The sequence below is a fragment of the Lutjanus erythropterus genome, chromosome 8 (genome assembly GCF_056507025.1).
Source record: "Lutjanus erythropterus isolate fLutEry1 chromosome 8, fLutEry1.hap2, whole genome shotgun sequence".
NCBI lineage: Eukaryota > Metazoa > Chordata > Actinopteri > Lutjaniformes > Lutjanidae > Lutjanus > Lutjanus erythropterus.
Window position 1 is genome coordinate 36,211,420 of NC_139324.1, and position 21,614 is coordinate 36,233,033.

Genomic DNA, 21,614 nt, shown 5'->3' on the forward strand with positions numbered 1-21,614 from the left:
GGTAAAGCAAGCTCTGGAGCTAGATCGGGCTCAATTAACTGTAGTAATATGAGCCAATTATCAGCAAAGTTAAGGCATTAATGCAGACCTTTGTAAATTTTATTTAACATTACCAGTTTTCCAGTCTGTCATTAAGTATTTTTGTAAATGAGGTAGGGTAATATTATCCATGGACTCAACTGAAGCCCTAAAAAATAGCCAGTAAAGTTAAAGGGATAGTTCAATCAAAAATGAAAATTCAGTCATTATCTACTCTCCCTTACGCTGATTAAGGTTTGGGTTTATTTTGTTAGTTTGCAAAACTCTGCTGGAGTTTCACAGGAAAACACTGTTGCAGAAACTCAAAAACAATGGATGTGAAAGGTGACCAGTTTCAAATGGAAAAAAAAAACAACTGGAAAAGAAATGAAATGCCTCCGTACTACTTGTCTGGCATAATCCAAGTCTCCTAAAGCCCAAACATGCTGTTTGCACACCGTCACACCACATCGTGTGAACGTGGCTCTACGCTAAGGATCCACAGTGAAGATTCAGGCTAAAAACATGGTGTAAGTAACATTTTTTTTAGTCAACTTCGCATGTCGGGACTTTAGGAGACTTAGATTAAACCAGACGACCAGTATGGAGGCATTTTATGTTTTTTTTTTTACATTTGAAAACTGGTCACCATTCACTTCCATTGTTTGGGAGATTCTGCAACAATGTTTTCCTGTGAAACTCCAGCAGTGTTTTGTGAACTACATTACTAAACTCAACCCACAACCAGAAAGAAGGTGAGTAAATAATGACTGAATTGTCATGTTTGGGTGAACTATCCCTGTTATTAAAGCTAATTCTGCAGTGTGAAGATTCAGCCAACCAATATATACCGTTCACTCCCTCCAATAGCCTGTTTCATATTTTTATATTTTATCAAAGACATTGTGTTGCTCTTTTTTTTTGTTGTGTATTTTTTACAGACACTCATCTTTAATGATAGAGGGTAGCAGCCAAATGCAGTCTTGTCAGTTCTTGACACTGTATTTTAATAAAATTTCTGAGGTGGTGCTCATGAGTTCAGTAAAGCCTCTCACCTGATTGTTTTGCAGCCTGATTTTATTGGGGACGCCTTGTGAGTTTGTTATTACAAATGTTCGGTTGTATAAATGATTGAGGACTTACAATAGAATACAGCTCTATTCTATTGAAATCTGACATTGTCTGTTGTGTTTTCTACTTCTGTATGTGTCATGCTTTATAGAAATAAATACAAAAGTAGATTTAATTACCTTTTGTAAATAAACAGTAACACAAGGGTACATACTGTAAAATTATAGTAAATCCAATATACAGAAATATACTGTTCAAATAATTACAGTAGGTGCACTGTAAAATAGTGAAATTGTAAGCAGTGCACAAACAACACACATAACACATCAGCAAAACAGTAAAAATAGAACAATCAACTAAATCTACAAAATAAAGTTGTTCCATAAGTTGCTTGCATAAGTTGTTTTTCAGAAGCTGCATAACACTGTTTTTCATAAACTGAAAAACTAAAAAAGTGAAGTCACTGTCCCATACCAGCTCATCATGCCCACCAAGCCATCTGTCTTGTTCCCTTATAGATCTCTCTCACACTCACACAAGTCTCCCACCACACACACACACAGACACACACCATACAGCCAGAGCATCATCAGTGGACACAGAGCAGAGCCACAGTGGATGGAGTAGAGGCCCCCGGGGGTTAATAAAATGAAAAATAACTATCTGACTGGCACAGTGGCTGGCAGACAGTCAGGACAATTCTGTTGTATTATATGGAAATAGCACAGATACCACTTGATATCTCAGCATTTGGCAGTAAGCACTTGTGGGAGTTTTGATGAAATTCAAATGTCTCCTGTAATTATAGACCCAGTTTGTGTGTTTCTCTGCGAGCTCTGCTTTGGCATCTTTGAGCTCTCTGTAGCAGTCTCTCAGGGAATCTTGCATTCAGATATGGGCTCCAAAAAGCTCCACTGTAAAATCAATCTGTGAAGATCCAACACTTTATATGGATGTGGACAAAGTTTCTGCACACCAGAAGGTTTTATTGACAGATGCATGGGAAGAAAAGACCCTCCTGAAACTAGCAACATCCTGCACAACCTTCATCACATATACTCTCACTTAGAAAGTGTGCAGGAGTAAAACATCCTGAATATTTCACTAAGAAAAGAAGTAATTTATTCCTACAAGCAGGGCGGGAATTTTACACTTTGGCCTTATGCTCCTCAAACAGTGATATGCCCTGCAGCCACAGTGGCCTTGTTGCCCTTCCCACACTGCCCCTGCCTCTTTCAATATGGATTTTAGACACCAGTGTCTTTTGCTGAAATTCTGATCAAGTGAAACGCTGCGCACATAATCAGTGGTGGAGCCTAGTGAAAACCGCCAGAAAACCAACGGGATATTTAAATGTGATGACCTGAAGCAGAGATCGAATGTCCACAAACAATGTGAGACAGGGATCCTGCAAATATGGAAAGAAGAATCAATTTGATATAAACTTCTTTAATCATGAAGCCCGATGTTACTCTACAAGTCTGCGGTTTACACTGCAGACAGGAGTCTCTGTTAACAGTGACAAACAGCTGGATTCATGTTACCTACGCTCGTCTCCAGGTGCTGGTTCTGAGTATGGAAGCCCATTTCTGCCAATGTGATGGAAAAAAATGCAATAAAGTGATGCGATTTTCTGGCCTTACCAGATCGTTCTAATGTTCAAAATATAATATTGATTTTGTCCATACCTAACTGCATTAGTAGTTGTGTGTAGGATGTAGTGGCATCTAGCAGTGAGCTTGCAGGTTCCAAACACCTCACCCCACTCTCCCTTTCCAAGTGTGTGGGAACCTATGGTTGCAAAATGCTAGAGACAGTGTTTGGTCCATTCTCTGCTAGTGCAGAAACATGGCAGCCTCTGTGGAAGATGTCCTGTGCCTTCTGTAGATATAAACAGCTCACTCTGAGGGAATGAAACTGGATTACACTGATAAAAACATACTTGTGAATATTATATTCAATTTCTGCCATAATCTACCGATAATTCCCTATAAATCTCACACACTGGACCTTTAAAGTAAAGATGTTACAAGTTTGATATTCAGCAACATGAGTAACAGGTGCATCGAGTCAAACTTTCCATAATCAAGACACTAGACTTGCACTTTAAGAATATGCAGCTGTTTTTCTTCTACAAAGAAGCAGAATGAAATGTGAGTCTGATAATTGGCCGAGCAAGACAGTGGCTATGCTTTACGCCTTATTGTCTGTATTTGTATATAACGCTATTTTGGATAATGAGTTAGGGCGGGTCTGCTGGAGTGTGAACTTCACCAAATCTAATTAAGAACAGGCCAGAGCAGATTCGTAGTATAAGTCTTATTACGGAGTCATGCACGCCGCTTCAACATGTGGAGAAATCAAAATCTTGACAGGCCTGCTGTGTGTGTGGATTACAGCTGCTAAACTATGACTCCTGAAAACAGACCTGCAGCAAAATTAAAAACATTACACTGAAAAATAGTTCTTTCATTATTGTTTTCCCACTTTAACACTTGGTTCTTAGAAACAGAAATACAACAAATGGTTCTTCAACTTGTTCAAGAACCCTTTTTGTAGAGGTTCCACTTGGAAATCTTACAGAGAGTTCGACCTAGAACCCAAGGCAAAGGGTTATACCTAGAACCACACTGTGTAATGGTTCCACCCACAACCCTCTCTGAGGGTTCCATTCAGAATTTTTCCACCCTCTGAGATTCTACCCAGGGGGTTCTATCGGGAATCCTTTTTATATTACACGGTTTTCATCTAGAACTGAGAACAATAGTTTTATGTTCCAAGGGTTTGATCTAAAACCCAGGTGGGGGGTTTGACCAAGAACCCATTTATATTCTTAGGCTTTTATCTAGAACCAACCCAGGAGGTTCCACCGAGAACCCTTTTTTATTCCAGGAGGTGCTACTGAGAACACGTCTATATTCCAAGGGGTTTTATCCAGAAACCACTCAGGGAGTTCTACCAAGAACCAAGAACAATCTTCAAGGATGTCAGCAACAACATTCCGAGGGCTTTATCTAGAACCCACCCAGGGGGTTCTACTGGGAACCCTGTTACATTTCAATGGTTTTATCTAGAACCCAACCAGGGGGTTCAACCGAGGATCCTTTTTCATTCCGGGAGTTCTACTTAGAGCCCTTTTATATTTCAAGTTACCAAGAACCCTATAATATTCCATGGGCTTTGGTCTAGAACCCACCCACGGAATTCTACCAAGAGTCCTTTCATATTACGGTACAACAAACCCTTGACGAAAGAGTTTGTCAAGGAAACCAGACAGGGTTTTTCAAGGATCTCAGCAAACCTTAAAGAACCTTTTCTTCTTAAAAATAGGGTTTTTCCCAAGCAAATGGTTCCGAGTAGAATGTCAGTGCTTTTGGAACCCTGTCTTAATAGTGTAGGGGACCAAGAGATCCACAGTGACATGTTTCCAGTGAGATGATGCATGAATTAGTCATCTCGATTACACTTTCTCTTAAATGCATTTTACCGATGCAGAAATCTGACGGACTACCTAATTAACAGCCACAGTTTACTACATGGCCCGACTCCTACACAGTCTGTTCGACTGTGTGTTCGAATGTGGCCATTTCTGCTCGTTATTTTCATGGTGACACTCTTCCCTCTCTCTTTTCCTCCCTATCTCTCTCCCTATCTTTCTTGCTCACTCAGCCATGTGATGAGAGGATGTGTTGTGGTGCACTGTAAATTTCATCTCTGTCAAGCCAGTCACTTTCTGGCCGCGGCTCGAGGGGAAACATCTGCTGGTGGGAGCGAGGCCACACTTTGGCTAGAGAGTAGTTCACAGTGGGCGATAAGCGAGCAAGTGTTTGAGACAGAGCAGGGCAGCCATTAGGAATGTGAATATTCTCAGGCTAACAGAGACTAAATGAAGCATTAAGGGCCAAATGTAAGCACAAAGGCTGAGCGGTGAAGTGCACCGGCTCAAGAAGAAAGCAAGCTTTTTGAGAACATGTCAAGAAGTCACTTGTGACCGTCCAGGAGTTTCCACGCTTAGCATAACAGCAGCGCCTACTGAACTAGAATAGAGGTTATAGTATCTTTCCGCCCACACCTTGGCTCGGACAGATGTACTTCACTTTAAATGGCCAATTTGATAATGTTAACAATGATCCCCTGTCCACCCTCAGGATAAATCCACGAGGGCATTGGCAATAGCGAGCTCCAATTTCAGTGCCGAGAGTTATTGCAGGGTATAACTACAGGGGCCATATAGACCTTGTTAGTGGGCACTTAACCATCTGTACACAAATCTCCACTAGAACACACTGGACTATTTTTCACACAGCCGAGCCTCATTTTCACACTGACCTCTACAAACTGAAGTGTCCTTTCAAACCCATTCAGGCATACAGGCAGCATTCATAAAACACTTCCCCTCTTTAAACCATGACCCCATGAGAGATATGCTGTCACAAAATATTCGGCGCTACGGATAAAAAACCTGACTACGGAATATCAAAAGCTCCCATCTGTCCACTTTTCCCTCCCTGCCCCCCTCCTTCTTTTTGTTACTTAACGGCGGCCTGTTTTTATGTCAAGGAAAGGGCACGTCTTGCAAGGCAAATGATATGGTCTGACTGAAGATGCCAGAAAATGAACAGGTCACCCAGGAGTCCCACTGGCTGATGGGTAATAAACCTTGTCATTGAAATGTGAGCAGAATGCAACAACCCCACTGTGTATTTATGTGACAGCACTGGGCTGTGACACAACCAGAGCTGCAGGAAAATATATTCTAAAAGCATACAAGAGATGTGTAAACAATTAAGATGCAAACTTCCGCATGCACATAATGTTCCCAGTAAGAGAATGCTGTATGTTTGTGTAAAACATGGCGCTGTATGAGCACTACAGTGGAAACCTCTTGTAGTGATAGAGAAGCTTGAAATAGACGGATTCACTTGAGGTCTGATATTTTTGTTTAGAGACTTTTATTTTGAAATTGTATTGTGAAATTACGCATTTGTTTCCGCTTCCTGTCTCTCCAGGAGGTTCACGTTGCACAGTAACTTGATTCTCTCTCAGCTGTTCATGATGCTGCACTGTCCTGTCGATGTTAAGTGTATTCAAAGTACCGTTGTAATGTCGGTAAAGACACATTTCAGTAATTAGCCAACTGAGTAGCCCAGCTATAGAGTTGGGCACCGAAATTTGGCATGGCAGCACTTCCTATACAACTGGTACCTATTGGACCGAATCACAAAACAGATTATTTTACCGTCTACTTGAATCCTTGTCCTTCGGTGCGGACGTTACAGACGCACAACTAAACGTGTCTCATTAAAATTACAGCAACTCTACTTCTACATGGCTCTGGCACCAAGTGATCTGATGACTGGACTGTATAAAACAAATGCATTAAATATGAAAGCTGACTGTTTCATTACATTATATTCAGTGTGATTTAGATGTGATCAGCATGAGAAATAAAAAGAAAAACAATTTGGTCAAATAATGATCCGCATATTCTGATCAGTGTGACTAAGAGAGACATCACCACTGTAAGAGATTTCCACTGTATTTGGAATATGTAAACTAATTTGTCTACATTTAGCGTGGCTTTCTTATTGCATGTGCTATAGAGGTGACCAGTGTGGACTCGGAGTATAAATTGCCCTCATCTGCATTCTATTATACGTGTCCCTGGAAACAATCAAGTCTGGGAAGAAGTGACTTGAGGACAATGTAGATGGATGATGAGGTCAAACTTGTACTGACATATTTGCTGCGTCTCCATATGAAAACTAAAAATGCATTATTCTAATGTCCATAAACTATACATGGGTAACTGTATTTTCTTTCTTTGGTCAGTCAAACAATGGCTCAAAACAGCTCTGAATATGAGTTAATTTCCTTTCCACTTGGTAACATTCAACTTTAAGCAGTGTTCATAACACTGTCATAACCATGTTGTGACACATGTCATGAATATGAAGGAGTCTTAATGAATCTTTATGACTCTTGTCATTAAAAGTTATTCAGTCAAATATATCACTTTTAATGTAAAGTTGACATTGTTTGATAAGTCTTTCTTATGACAACTGGACATTAATCAAGCTAGCAATGTCTTTGTTATGAAAAAATTTAGTAAGACACCATAACCTGTCAGTGTCTTTAACATTATACACTGACATTATCGAAAGGAAACTGTTCAGCTTTATGTTTTCACATACAAACAGTTTCTTTATGTTTGATAATGTCAAGTTGTCATAACAAACACACTGACAGGTTATGGTATCTTGGTTAATGTCAAGTTGTCAAAACAAAGTCACTGACAGGTTATGTTGAATTAGTTAATGTCAAGTTGTCATAACAAAGACGTTGTCTTGTTTTACATCAAGTTGTCATGACAGACACTCACAGGTTATGTTGTCTTGGTTACTCAAGTTGTCATAACAAATATATTTTTTATCTTTGTTAATGTCAAATTGTCATAACAAAGACATGTTGTCCTGGTTAATGTCAAGCTGTCATAACAAAGACATCTCAAACAACGTCAACTTTGCATTAAAACTCATATTCGACCAAATGACACTTAATGACAACTCATAAACATTTATAAAAACTCCTTCATGTTCATAACAGACGTCATGACATGGTTATGACATTGTAATGACAGTCTTATGAACACCCCTTTAAATAAAGTGTTACCTTCCAGTTTGAAGATGGACTGATAACAGAGACCTCAGCATGCTGTCACAATAACAGTTACCGGCACTGTTGTACTGTTCAGGATGCTACGAGCACACTGGTGCGCGTCTTACCTGGTTTTTCAAGTCCAGTCTTGGACATGGGCGTCCCCCGTTGAAAGCTTTTTCTCTCAGCCACTTGGACCTGATCTTCAGCCCGCTGCCACAGGACGCGCTGCAGGCCGACCAGGCCGACCAGTCGCTGAGCTTACAGTCTAGGGGGCAAGGGATGTGGCAGACCTCCACCATGTAGCCTGAAATTGAACATTGGCAGACAGGAGGCGAAGGCCTGATTCAGACTTGGTCAGCGTCTGCAGTGAGGATCACATTAATAATGTCAGACAGACATGCCACTGGCCTGCGCTCCGCCAGACCTTGGACTTGCTCACCGTGACACTAAGAGCTAATTATCTGACTAATGAGTGTCTCATTCCTACACTGAGCCAACACGGCATACTGAAGCTGCTTAAGGGTTTTCACACTGTGTTCTGTATTTTGTTTGTCTCTGGATAACTTTATTAGCATCATTCAACCAGCTGTCTTTCACACATAAATATGCAGAAAAATAGGACAAAGATGCAGCAACTAAATATTTTTTTAAAAATTACCAACTAAACTCAACTTCCTAATCCATATCCAGACCATACTTGCCAACACTACAGATTTTTTCATAGCCCTCTCTTGGTTTCCTCCACAATTCTCCTGTTTTTCTCCCTATTCATGACAGAATGACCTTTTTTCCCCCTTTTTTTTGGCACTGCACAGTGTGCATAAGCCCCACGACTCTAAGAGTGTATTGTTCCAAGCCTCTTAAGACGTCCATGCTGGCTCCTTGTCCTCCAATTTCAGACATTCTGAAAAGAAGCGTTCCCATTTCTTACAGAAAGTTTCATAGGAGAGGGGCACATTCTTTTAAGAGCAACCTATGAAATAATATCAGGTACAGTTATATGTTATAGGTAATCAGTAGGGATTTATTTGAAAAAAAAAGTGCACTTATTATTTTGTTATTTTCATTCCTTAAGAGTCACCAGAATGCAGGAGTCTATGAAACAAATCTGTCAGGGAAAGGACCCCCAGACTCCATGGTTTGGCTTTGAAAATCCCTATTTTCGAGGTCTCAAGGTTGGCAAGTATGATCTGAACCAAACGGCAAGTCAATCTGAACCCAGCCCATACCTTAGACTATGAATATAATACATTAGAAAGTGTAATGTTTTCTATTTTTAAATAAAATGATTAATACAGTGCTTGTGATGTTGAATATACAGTGTGGGTGCTACTTAATTAACTCACTTTGAACTCTGGAGCAACATACATCCAACAGGCAATTAATTAACGTCACACGTCTGCCCAGCATGAAACCGAGGCAGACATGCTCAAACAGTTAGTTCACTTATTTCTGAGTCAGATACATATAAGTGTCTTGTTCTTTATTCTATATGAAGGTTTGTCATTTCTACATGGAACATCAGTTCTAGCTTTAACAAATGTAAACTAGCAGACTCCATACAGAAAAGAGATGCACTGTGTTTTTAGGCTGTTCAGGGTGACATTAGTTGGATTCAGTAAAGGTTCAATAAAGGAAAAATATGAAATTATCCAACTGTGGAATGGTTTGCTTAATATGTCAGAAAACAGGGTCAATCAGAAGGTAAATCACACAATTTTCCACGGATCAAAGAGATTCATGCTATTTTTGAGGAAGTTGAATTATAATGTGTATAATAACAATTTATCATGCAGTATGATCACCGTTAGATGAATTTTACTTAAATGGTATTTTGTAAAAACCAACATTATGAACATATTCAAATCAAGCACAATTATGCCTCTGAATTTTATGTTACAGCAAATGTCTTCAGCTGCAAGTGGATTTAAAAACACTCAGGAGGACGACAGGTCTACAATGACTGTCCAAAACCCAGATGACGTGATTCTGTAAGGACAGAAGTGAGTGGTTGTTTAACTTTAATGTTTGTAAGTCGGCTACCTTTGTTTCTTGAGCTTGGTAAAATGTCAGGATGGTCATTTATGTAGCTACTGTTTTTCTAAATAAGTGTCTTGTAAGCCTGTTTGGGCTGTTTGTGCATGTCACGATAATAACAAATAATGAAAAAAATTAACTCAAATGACAGATATGGGTTATTCTACATATTTCAAACCGTCTCAATCATGTGTATGTCCTGTTTTAGTGTTATTAATTATTTGTTTATGAACTGGATCAAATATACAGAATATGCTTGTTTTGTGTTCATGGGGCTGTGCATGTGTGTTTGTATTCCTGGATGTCTCCTAGAGCAATATTTGAGTGAGATAATAATTCATGTTGAAATGATGTTTATGCTTGGATGATGCTGATGTATTGTGCTGTTCGATGATGACGGGTTAACATGCCAGAACATTTTGTTTGTACTTGATGTGTCTGAATAATCCCATGAGACATAAAATTTAAATATTTATTTATTCAGTCATTCATTGATTCTTACAATTACATTTATGATGTGGACTAGATGAAGCAGAGCTGATTTAGGAGCTGATTATAACGTTTAAGTGTGAACTCGATCAGCAACGACACACAACGCTCTGACCAGCAGGTGATATTGCCATGACACGTCTCAGGAGCCGGAGATCAAATCAGTCTCGTCTAGGACACGATGTCTTCATCTACTGTAAATTTAATCTTGAGAATATATCTAAGTCAGAAATAAGTGGGCAAACTGTCTGAGCCGTCGGTTTCATGCTAGGCTGTCATGTAACATTAATTAACTGCTTGATGAATGTACAGCAGCACCTAACAACTATTTTTAAATGTTTCATCTATCGATTATTATTTATTATTTACAATGTTTCTTATTATTCAATGACATAACAGTTAATTTACCTAAAATACATATCATAACCTAATGTTGTTAATATTTAAATATTTTACTCAATCATAATCCTGGCATACTTTAAAATGTGTCTGATTTCCTCCCTATTTAATAGACTCCATGTCAGATGCCTGAGAAGAAAAATACTGGACCTCAAATTCAAAAGGAGCTATGATGCAAATGAATTTAATAACTACTCACTGTCAACCCTTCTGAAGAGTATTCTGGAGAAACTGTAGTTTGACTCAAAACTGGTTCTGACATGCAGTTATTTCATCACATCATAGTTTTTCATTTTTCTGGCGAATGAAATTAATTACAGACAGTCTGCAACGTTATTTTTAGCCGTTTCTGTCTCACACGTGGCTGATGAAGTGAACAGAATACGTTACGACATAATATGACATAAGACGGTGTAAAGATGCAGACATTACTTTTAACAAGGCAGTGATGAAGAAACTTGTGGAAAATCTATCTTAAGTGACATCTACTAACAGAAACATGATCCACGTGTTGATATTCCTCATATATCGTGTTTGGGTGCTGATAGAAAGTAAACAGGATGATGCTGCTGCTGCGGCTGCAGGAGGAGGACAGGTTCGCTCAGTGCTTTGCTTCCAGCACTCATCCAGACTGTTGCGTGTCCGTCTAAGACACTCGCACACTTCAGATGATTGCGGCGAGGCTCTCTGCAGCTTGTTCTCCGGATTAATCCACGCTCTGACCGGGTGCAACAGTTCAAAACGATGTACGATATGAAATTCAATGTATTTTCATAACCGTTGATGTCGATGACGTCGACGAATCGCCTCAGCCCTTGCTGAATATATGTTGACTCATGGTTTTAAGTTGATTAAATGTTATTTTGTTATCGTCAATCACTCAGGACCTCTGACATGGAACAAATCTGATGCAGACCTTTGATTAACAAGTTTGAGAATCCCTGCCCTACAAGATGACATTAAAATAAGTGTTTCACCAACATTACAATTTTATTTCTGGTTACTCTGACAACTAATATCTACTCTACATATGGCAAGTACTGAATATGCTGCGTTTATTTAACTAAATAGACTATAATAAGTGGTTATCTTACCCAAATTAAACATAAGGGTTTATTAGTCTCCAGCAGAGAAGTTTTCCATAAAAAATGCTCTGAAATGGCAGTGATTTCATTAAAAATAGCTGATAGCTGCTCAAAAAAAAAAAAAAAAAAGAGTCTGTAGGAAGCATCTTGCACATTTGATAAAGTCCTTGAAACCAATACAATGCTGTTATTCTGGTTCCAGACCTCTGAAATGCCGCCCACATCTGAGAATTGTTCAGTGATTTAAATATGTCTGGTGCTGAGCCCACTGATGGCTGTTTCAGCCTTGCGGGGACACAGTAAACTGCTTCTTTGTCAAGAGAAAATGATGAAGGACAGATATGTCACTCGCTACTGATTGGTTAGAGCAAAAACAGAAAATCAACCAAAAAAAGGAAATCACAGAACACCAACACCATGCCAGACTGAATAAATAAAAGTAAAACAAAATGCTGATTGAGTTGAATTATCAGGCTTCTTTTTTTTAGGCTTATCAAGGGTCGATATATGAATTTCCCATTTTGTGCAATGACAAAGCCCAGATCCCAAAGTTCTGATTTTCTAAAAAACAAATAAAAACACAATGACATGATTTGGAAAGATTGTTTTGACTTATATTCCGTTGAATATAGCACAAAGACAAGACATTTAATGTTCAAAGTAATTAAGGTTTCTGCAGTGTTTCTGGATGTTGTTGATATCAACTTTCTCTTTGCATATTAGTCTTAACTTGCATTTATACTGTAGATGCAGCAACAAACTGTGCACACTGGCAGAGGTTTTCCAGAGTTTTCCTGAGCTTATGTAGTATCCTCCATACAATTATGTGGTTTTTAATGAAGTGCTGCCTGAGGGATGAAAGGTCACAGGTATTCAATGCTGGTTTTCTGCTTTGACCCTTTACCTGCAGAGATTTCTCCAGATTCTCTGAATCTTTTAATGATATTATGGATTGCTGATGGTGAAATTCATAAATTCCTGCAGTTTTGTGTTGAGAAATGTTTCACAAAGTGGTGAACCAGTTACCGATTCATCTGTTTACCTGTCAAATGTTCCAAATTCCACAACTTTCTCAAGTCTTCTTTTACCCAGTGTTTTTAAAAATGTTTTTCAGGCATTAAATTCAGATTGAGCGTAGTGAATGAGTATTTACAAAAAACAATAAAGTTCATCAGTTTGAACAATAAATATCTTGTCTTTGTACTGCATTCAGTTGAATACAAGTCAAAAAGTATTTGCAATACATGCGTTCTGCGTTCATTTGGAGTTGGTGTTTGAATTTCTCTGAGTCTTACCTGACTCTGTGCAGAGTGTGGGGTTCACCAGGTGTCCCTGCTGGTCAGTGCAGGCCACGGCTCTGTAGCGCAGACCTTGGCCACACTCCTTTACCTCCCGGTGGCTCATCCAGCCCTTCAGGGACCCCAGTGCGGAAGGATCAGGGAGGATGCAAGCAGACCAGTTCCCAGAGGGCTGCGACAAAAACTCATCACAGGGACAAGGCTCTGTCTCCTCCAGAGGGTACAGCTGCTCATTCAGGCAATGCTCCTTCTTTTTACTGCGACCTGAGAACAAATGGACAAAACAACGGAAAGTTACTGAGCACTGAGTGGATGATAAACACTGTATGACTGTTTCCCACGCTGAAATAGAGTATGAGCTGCTGAATGCATCAATAGATTTTTCTTTGATTTAAACATACAGTTGATAGAGAGCCAAGAAAACAATTCATCAAACAAATGGCAAAAAAGTACTCTGATGAAAATATAAATAAAACTACACAGTACAATGGCTTCTTTTGTTCATTTATTTATGATCATTCATAATGCATTTATAATCTTACAATGTCAGCAGGTCACCAAACTAGATTACCAGCAAAACTGGAGATTAAATGGTAAATTTGTGTCACTGTGACAGCTGATGACAGAGGCCAGATACAGGCAGCAGCAGTCCATCAATCACTCTCACTGCCGGTCCAGCGACTTCTGCAAGGACTTCAGTCAACCAGGACTTTTAGTGAAGTGAAGAATGTTACATCTATATGAAGTTTTTGGTTCTCACTGGGAGATGATCCATGCCAGGTCATAGCTAAATGTCAAACAACCATGTATTCTGTGTGGTCTTAGCACAATCTAATATTCTGCCCTGTATAAAGTGCTGCGGGGGTGGGGGGACTAAGATGCCATTTATTTTCAAGCTTTAGTCATCTGAATTGTGCTATGCTATGTTTCGTTGCAGTTCAGCCACGCCAAGTGTTAAGCTAACCAGCTAGCTTACCCTGTATTATTGTGAACACACAGTTAACGTGGTTACTGCAACAGCTGTTTATTACTCACACAGTCCCGCAGAGGATATCGTGGAGTCATTTTACAGTCCTGACCTGCTAAAAAGCAGTAAAAAGCTGAAATCCAACTGATGACTCTGTTCTCTGAATGGAGCCCTGAAGTGGTCAGTCCCTTCCCACCCCTTCACAGCCCATCAGCATCCCTCCAAGTGTACAAAAACACTGGATTCATACTTTATCCAAAACACTTTTGGGTGAAAAACTGGCAGAGATGGCAGCAAATGACAGATTAACATTCAACAGTAGAGAGCAGCAGTATCCCCCGAAGGATCTGTCTGAAATCTCACACCGAGTGAGTGAGAGCTTTTTTATAGCTTTGCTTTTAACTCTGAGTGATCAAAGTGATCAAAGTGATCAAGTGATGACTTTATCAGGCCGACTAAATCTAACATCGCTGGGGTCACGCGAGTCGCACCAGCAGCCTCTGAACGCAAACAGAATACGGAATCCGTCTCAGCTTAATAGAATGACTTTGAAAATGTCAAATGACTTCCTTTAATGAATTTCTTTGTTTATACAATGAAGAATTGTTAAATATCACTTTGATGAGGCGGCACAGACAGACAGTGACAGATCACAGGCTGTATTTGGCATTTCATCCTCCCAGCTGTTGCGAAGTTAAAGCTGCATGCATGGTTTATATTCTGTTCATTGATTTATGTTGATGAATATAAATGGCATTCTTCTGCCTTAACTATTATTGATACCACCAAATAATACACTGAAGCAGTCAGCAGTCAGTCAACTCCTTGTTACATATACTGTGCATTCTTATACCCATACTACCATACTATTTAGTAGAGAAAAATATTAATTATGTCCATACCAGGATGTCCTGCTGGATCACATGTTACCATTTTACCATACGCCAGCCTACATTCTTTTCTGGCTATTCTGATCTACAATCCTTTGTGGATGGGTGTCTGTGCAAGAAGTCCAATCTTATGAGGAAGTAGTATGTCCTGAATACAAGCACAGTGCATGCAACAGTACATATTGTATGAGGGCGGCTGCAGTTCATACTAAATGGCAAAAGAAAACGTATGCAACTCACAAGTCACAATTTGCCTCGGGGTGCTTTACAGTCTGTACAGTATGCGACACCCCCTGAACTGTAGACCCTTGAATGATTGAGGAAAAACAATCCTCAAAAACCTTTTTGATCAGGAAAAAACATGTAAGAAACCTCAGGGAGAGCCACAGAGGTGGTGTCCCTCCCCCAGGATGGACAGATGTCATGTGTACAGGACAGAGCTGCAAAACTGTGACCATTTCACAACGTTAACCACTACAGGTTACCTTGTGCATCAGTATAAATAAGAAAGGCAGAGGGGTGTGACAAAGTAATCTGTATTTGATGGGGTTTGGGCTCTCTAAATGTCTGGTTACACAACACACATTGCTGCCACGATATAGAGGTTGAATTAATTCATTCACTCGTGCTCTGCTTTTCCCTATAGTTTGACTTTAGAGGAAACTAACATGAATTAAAAGCCAATCAGTCCTCCAAAGTGCTCCATGACCAGTGGCAAGGAAGCCCTTTTCTCTATAATGCATGTTCAGAAAGCACTCAGAATGACCCTGGGGATTGATTAGTGCTATTTGAAAGTATATTAAATTTTAATTTTTCTCTTATTCTGAGGCTCTTTTGTGCACACTTAATGTCTGTGTTACATCACTGCAACTACGCACTGTGAAGGTTAGACCTCTGTAATTGTTTTTCCACACAATATAGAAGACAACTCATCTGTGCAAGTAGAATGCACAATACAAACAAGATTATTCTTTTATTCAACTGAAAGACCATTTCCAACTCTTGTATGTCATTTGTATGCAAATGCACCATATCTCGGCAGCTTACACACAGCACAGACGATGTGTGTTACCATGAGAAAGACTAAAAACGGCCGCAGCTGTGTTCTCTTGCCGAGCAGGAAACACAGACAGACAAGCTCCCTTAAAAATCTTCTGCCTTTTTTTTTCTCCTGGTGCACATTAATTCCCTCTCGTCCTTTTTCATCCACGACTTCCTACCAGCACACAGTGGTCGCTGTTTATTATTAATGATCTACGATGCACAACCAGCTTTTGATTCAAAGGGATGACAACAGTGGAGAAATAGCAGACAATGGAGAGCTGCACAGCTGTCCACACAAGGTTATATCATTAGTCAGTGAAGTTCAGCTATGCAGGAGCTATTTTCTGATTAAACGCTGTAATTCTCTTTTTGGTGAACCCACTTTCCCTCTGCCTGCACCATCTCATTTTATATCACTTAATAATGTCATATTTTTCCCATAATGCTTTTGGTAACCTCTAGAAGCTGCAGGCTACTAACAGAGCAAGAGAATTTTTGCAGTATTATCTGACTAAAAAGCGAGGAATCTCTGTCTGTGTGTGTGTGTGTGGCTCATATATCTCAAGAAACGTTCATCTGATCTGCTCCAGACTTGGCAGGTGTGTTTCTGGGGAGCAAAGGAAGCACAGAGATGAATTTGCTGTAATTTGGACATGCAGCATGTTCAGTATTTATTTATTTGTTTGTTTAGATCCTCGTTAGCCACTACCAAGGTAGCAACTACTGAGACAAAAGGAGACAAAACAACAAAAAACTACAACAACTAATTAACAGTGAATAAACTACCAGTGACTACAGTAAGAATAATGGCATTACGTTCCTACATTATATCTAAAAAATAGTTATTTCATACAGCTCAAAGTAATAATAGTACCATTGTAAGTATCCAGTGACTGAGAAAATAATGTGAAAATAAAAATCATCGATATATTAATAGGCGAACATGTTCTGTAGTATGACAGTCCTGAAGAGTCAAAGAACGTCACTTATCAAGCTCACCTGGTTTGAGAAAATGCTGTAAAACATGGTGATAAAAAATGTCAGGGTGCTTATTTTTACAGACTCTAAATTGCCAGTTTTTACACCATCTTAACGCTAAAACACTGCTTTACGCCATCAAAAGCCCATAAAAAGTTGCTTTGTTTACAGCATTCTGGTGTGATACATTTAAAATGGCACTTTTTATGCCATCAGAAACTTGGGCTGCACAACATGGTAAAAGTCATATTGACTGTGATTAGGGGGAATAATCATTTTTGCAATGCATTTTTTATTTTTACTAGAAAAGAAATGATTAAAATTGTGATGATGTGACTCTTATTGAGGTCTGTACCAAACAAACATGTTTTCTTACATCTGGAGAACAAGAGTTTTAGGCCAGAGAACCTCTGCAGCACTACAGAACCACATTCTAATGCTGTTTTCTTACATTTTTCCTTTTCAATACATTGCGATTTGGTTCTGCGATTTGGATATAGCACTTGACCATACTGTGATTTCGATAATGCGATTAATTGTGCAGCCATAAAATAAAAAAAATTAAAATTTAAAAATACTGTGCTGTAAAGACCCCTCCCTAGTGATTTGCATGGCCAGTATGTCTCTGTAACCAATCAGTGAAGAGTAAAGTCAGACCAAAGCAATGCATCGCTGAAAGGTGTCTTCAGTTCTTAGGCAGCAAACCCGTACTTTATGAATTTTACAGCAGGTTATTAGAGGAAATATACTGATTCATGAGTGCATGTGGTATAAATAAAAAGAATGCATGTCTTAAATATGATGAAAATATGATAGATAATAGGAATAAAGAATAAAGGGTATGAGTGTTGTAAGATGGCGATACCATGAGAATCCTTGTTCCTTATAACCCACAAAATACAACATGTCTTTTGGGTTGCCACGTGATTGACTGAGGCATCATTTGATGGAGAATTTAACATGTTTTTGTGGTATCAAACTACACCAGAAGCATCATGTCATCACCATTTATCAGTGGGCGATGCACTGTGGACTGACAGCTATTGTTTCAGCTGTGACTTTTTTTCCCTTTTCCAACTCCTTTGTCTAATGACGGTGAAAATGAATTTTTTATTTCAAGCTGAAGACCTCCATTAAGACCTCCATTATGACTATTAGAGCTAACCTCTCAATGCAGTTCACTTCAGGCGTCAAATAATTAGTCCTGTCCATTATATCTGATGAGTATAATAGATGAGCATGAGCAGAAAAGCAACACAGCAGCCGAAAGGCATGTGTTCGTCTCAGACACTGTCACTTCTAATATCTGGACGAGTAACAGATACAGCCTGTCAAGATGTCCAACTGCTCAAAAATCTCTCTCATGATTGATTTGTCTGCTCCGCATCATTAAATAGTTTTATATAACAGATATGTGTTCTGTTCTGCTCAGTTATAAATACTTTGCTTTTATCAGCATACCAAAATGACTTCAATATACCGCTAAAAGAACCCCTGTCATCATGTATATGTCATTGCAAACCAAACAACACGTTTGATAAGGGCATCTACCACCAAGCAGAATCTGCATTCAATTCACAGCATGTAACAGAGGATGTAATAGAGAGCCCTTCATAACACAGAGAGACAATCCAAGCTACTGGTTGGACTGGAGATTGGCAGATAAGAGCTTTTACGTTCACAATTTTTGCAGAGCGACTGTTCAAATCCTTTGTTACTGTTTTGTTAATTTGGAGGAAATGTCTTTGAAACATTACTCAGATCATCATGAATAACGAACGCTGTCCCTTGAATCACTGATGAAAATTCCTTTATGTTCCTTAGTGTTTAAATGAAGAACATGCAAAAGAACTCAGGCAACTGAAGGAAGAGAAAGCAAACCTCAAGCACGTGACTGGTGATTCCTTAACTTTTCATCTAGTGTGCAGGGTGTCATGAAATCGTTTGTAGGTACATATCAACACATCATTGTTTTTATGCCCTGACATCTGTCATTTTTGCTTTTAGTAAGTAGACAGTTATAATAGACAGTCCTAAAAGTATGGCACTAGTTTAGTGGTTCACTGAGGAATAATTTAAAAACATGTAATCAAAATACTACAACATTTGAAATGAAAACAGATAAACTCTGAGATCACTGACATATCATTTAAAGTAAGTTTTGTCTTGTAACATTTGTGTTTCAGTATCAACCTGCTAGTCACATTCACGCATGTAACAAAAATAAACTGAATGAACTGTCTGTAGCTGAAAAGAGTTGGTCTACACTACTGTATTTTAAATTCAATCATAAAGGTGGTACTTGGAAGGCCTATTATTTTCTGGTGTAAAAAGTTCGAGACACTGGTCCACATGGCTACTGTGTAGCCTCACAGAGCCACTAAACCACTGTAGACTTCATGGACATACTGAATGTACGTAGATGCCTTTAGATCGTACTTCAACGTCACCTCCATAACGAAAAGTTCAAGACTGACCTGTGAATAAATACACATAAACTTGGGAGCTGCAGTTTTTCTACATGGAAAAAAAATGTGCCATTTTTGCAGATTATGAACCCCCAAAGTGGAATAAAATATCATCATCAGCCAGATTAGAATTAACAACACATTTAAAAACAGTCCATATGAATAATTTCTGCTGAAAAGTGGCCTGTTTTCTTTAATATTCCAACATGTTGTTCAGTTGCTTTAAAGACATCATAATTAGATGACCTTAATGTGTGCCATGTCTTCTGGTGATTTATGCTGTGTTTACTGTTGTGATATAAGCATTAAATTATTTATGTGACACGCTGACATGTGGTGTAACAGGTCAGCAAACTGGAAACTGGGAATCCCACGGGATGCGGGATTCCCGGGGGATTCCTGCGGGATGGCAGTCACTATTTATCACAGGACTGGGATGTGACAGGAGAAGAAGTCAGTGTTAGTGGGCTGTAATCAAAATGAGAATAGGTTGCTTTTTAAACATATATTTTCCCTATGAATAAACACTATTTTCTTTATTTTGAACATAATACTAGTTGATCTGTGTGCAGATGGTGGATTGATGGGAATGGGATGGGACAGGAGTCATTTTTCCGGGATTGGGCTGGGACACGCAGGAATTCATCTTTTCAATCTGTCATGGGACTGGGACGGGACGGGAGTATTTTTGTGGGAGCGGGATCGGAGAGGTGTGAAAATCCACTCCTGTATCACCCTCTATACCAAACCAAGTAAGGCTGCAACAGCAAGACCTGCCAGTGTCATGAATTGAGGAAGTGTTTTTATTGTGTGGAAATGAAACTTTTAATTTATGAGAGGAAGGGTATTATTTTCCCCTTTCAAAGGTTATAGTGTCTTACTTTAAAAGGAAACAAATATGACATAAAGTGCTGTATTTATCAGGAAACAGCTGGTACTATACTGCTTTTATGTTCATACACAATTGCTTTATAAGTGGTTATTTCTTTGTTGTTTGGTGAAAATGAATCCTGCTGGTCCCAACAGAGCAGAGCCAGTCATCGCTTTGTGCAACATCCCCAAGTGCTGCTTTAATGAATTGCTGTCCCAACAGAATAAGCAAATTACTATGTAATTGTCATAATTAAAGCAAACATCTTGTTTCTGTACTGTAAAATAAAAGTCACACACATCTGACGCACACAAACACAGAGCCTGGTGAAAGAGTTGCTGTGCAGCTCTACTAATCCTGCTACACTCGTACACCCCTATTTGTTTCATGGATCCTGGGTGTCCTCGGCGTCCTGCGCTTCCAATGAGCAGCCCATCTGTTTCTGAAGTGGGTCTGATTGCAAACATTCCTCACAGAGTGTGAACTCACTGCCACCACGCTGCAATTCACCAACAATCTGTTCAATCTACGCCACTGCTGGTGGTTGATTGAGGAGCGCCAGTGCAACATCACTTCACCCTGACAACTGCATTACAGGCGAAAGCAACACACAGGCCAGCAGCCACCGCAAACAATCTGCATTTAAAACCGCAGCCTCCAACTTGTTTTAACATTATGCATTTCAATTAAACATAACTTAATCTCAAGCTGATGCTCCATTCGCAGCCATAACACTGTGCAGTCTTCTCTGTCTCTGTAACTCTGCCACAAGTGTCCTCTAAGAAGAGTCTGCAAATGTTGCGTGAGTGATGGAGCTTCAGCTTGGTGCAGAATGGTCAGGCCACGGATGATTTAGCTTGACAAAGACGTCAATAGATAGACAAAAGTGAATAGTGAAATGTCAACATGACCCTTTCCTCCATTTAATTGGATGAATGCACCACGCCTTCGTCTGCCATCGATCGGACTCCAATTTTCAAACTGCTTTTAAAAAAAAAAACACACAGTGGCTGTTCTTGATAGAGAGTCATGTTTCGGTTTTCATCTGCAATGCTTAGTTTCTAATAGCTGGTAATTAGGTTTGCAAGACACATTATCACCTTAATATTTAATTATTGCTTGATGCATATCTGAACAGGCTGAATTGATTCATGAGGATTTGTTTCTGGAAGGAAAGAAATGAGCATGTGTGGGGCTGCTAACTGACAGTACAGTAATGAGTTTCAGTGCAGTAGGTCTCAACATGGAGAGCGACATACAGACGAAACTTTGACCCTTCAGCGTCTGGGAGTGTCCATCAATTTAAAATAATTCTCAGTCTATTAAAACATGTAAAACC

The 21,614-nt window shown here is 39.3% G+C and overlaps 1 protein-coding gene across 1 annotated transcript in view; it reads right to left on the minus strand.

Annotated features, from left to right (window-relative positions):
* Positions 1 to 21,614, minus strand: part of thsd7ba (thrombospondin, type I, domain containing 7Ba) — a 323,272-nt gene that overhangs the window by 54,694 nt on the left and 246,964 nt on the right. Inside the window, exons 16-17 of the mRNA XM_084725418.1 lie at positions 13,055 to 13,321; positions 7,875 to 8,053 (exon numbers count right to left, since the gene is read on the minus strand). Of these exons, the coding sequence (XP_084581544.1) occupies positions 7,875 to 8,053; positions 13,055 to 13,321 (446 nt within the window). The remainder of the gene's footprint in view (positions 1 to 7,874; positions 8,054 to 13,054; positions 13,322 to 21,614) is intronic.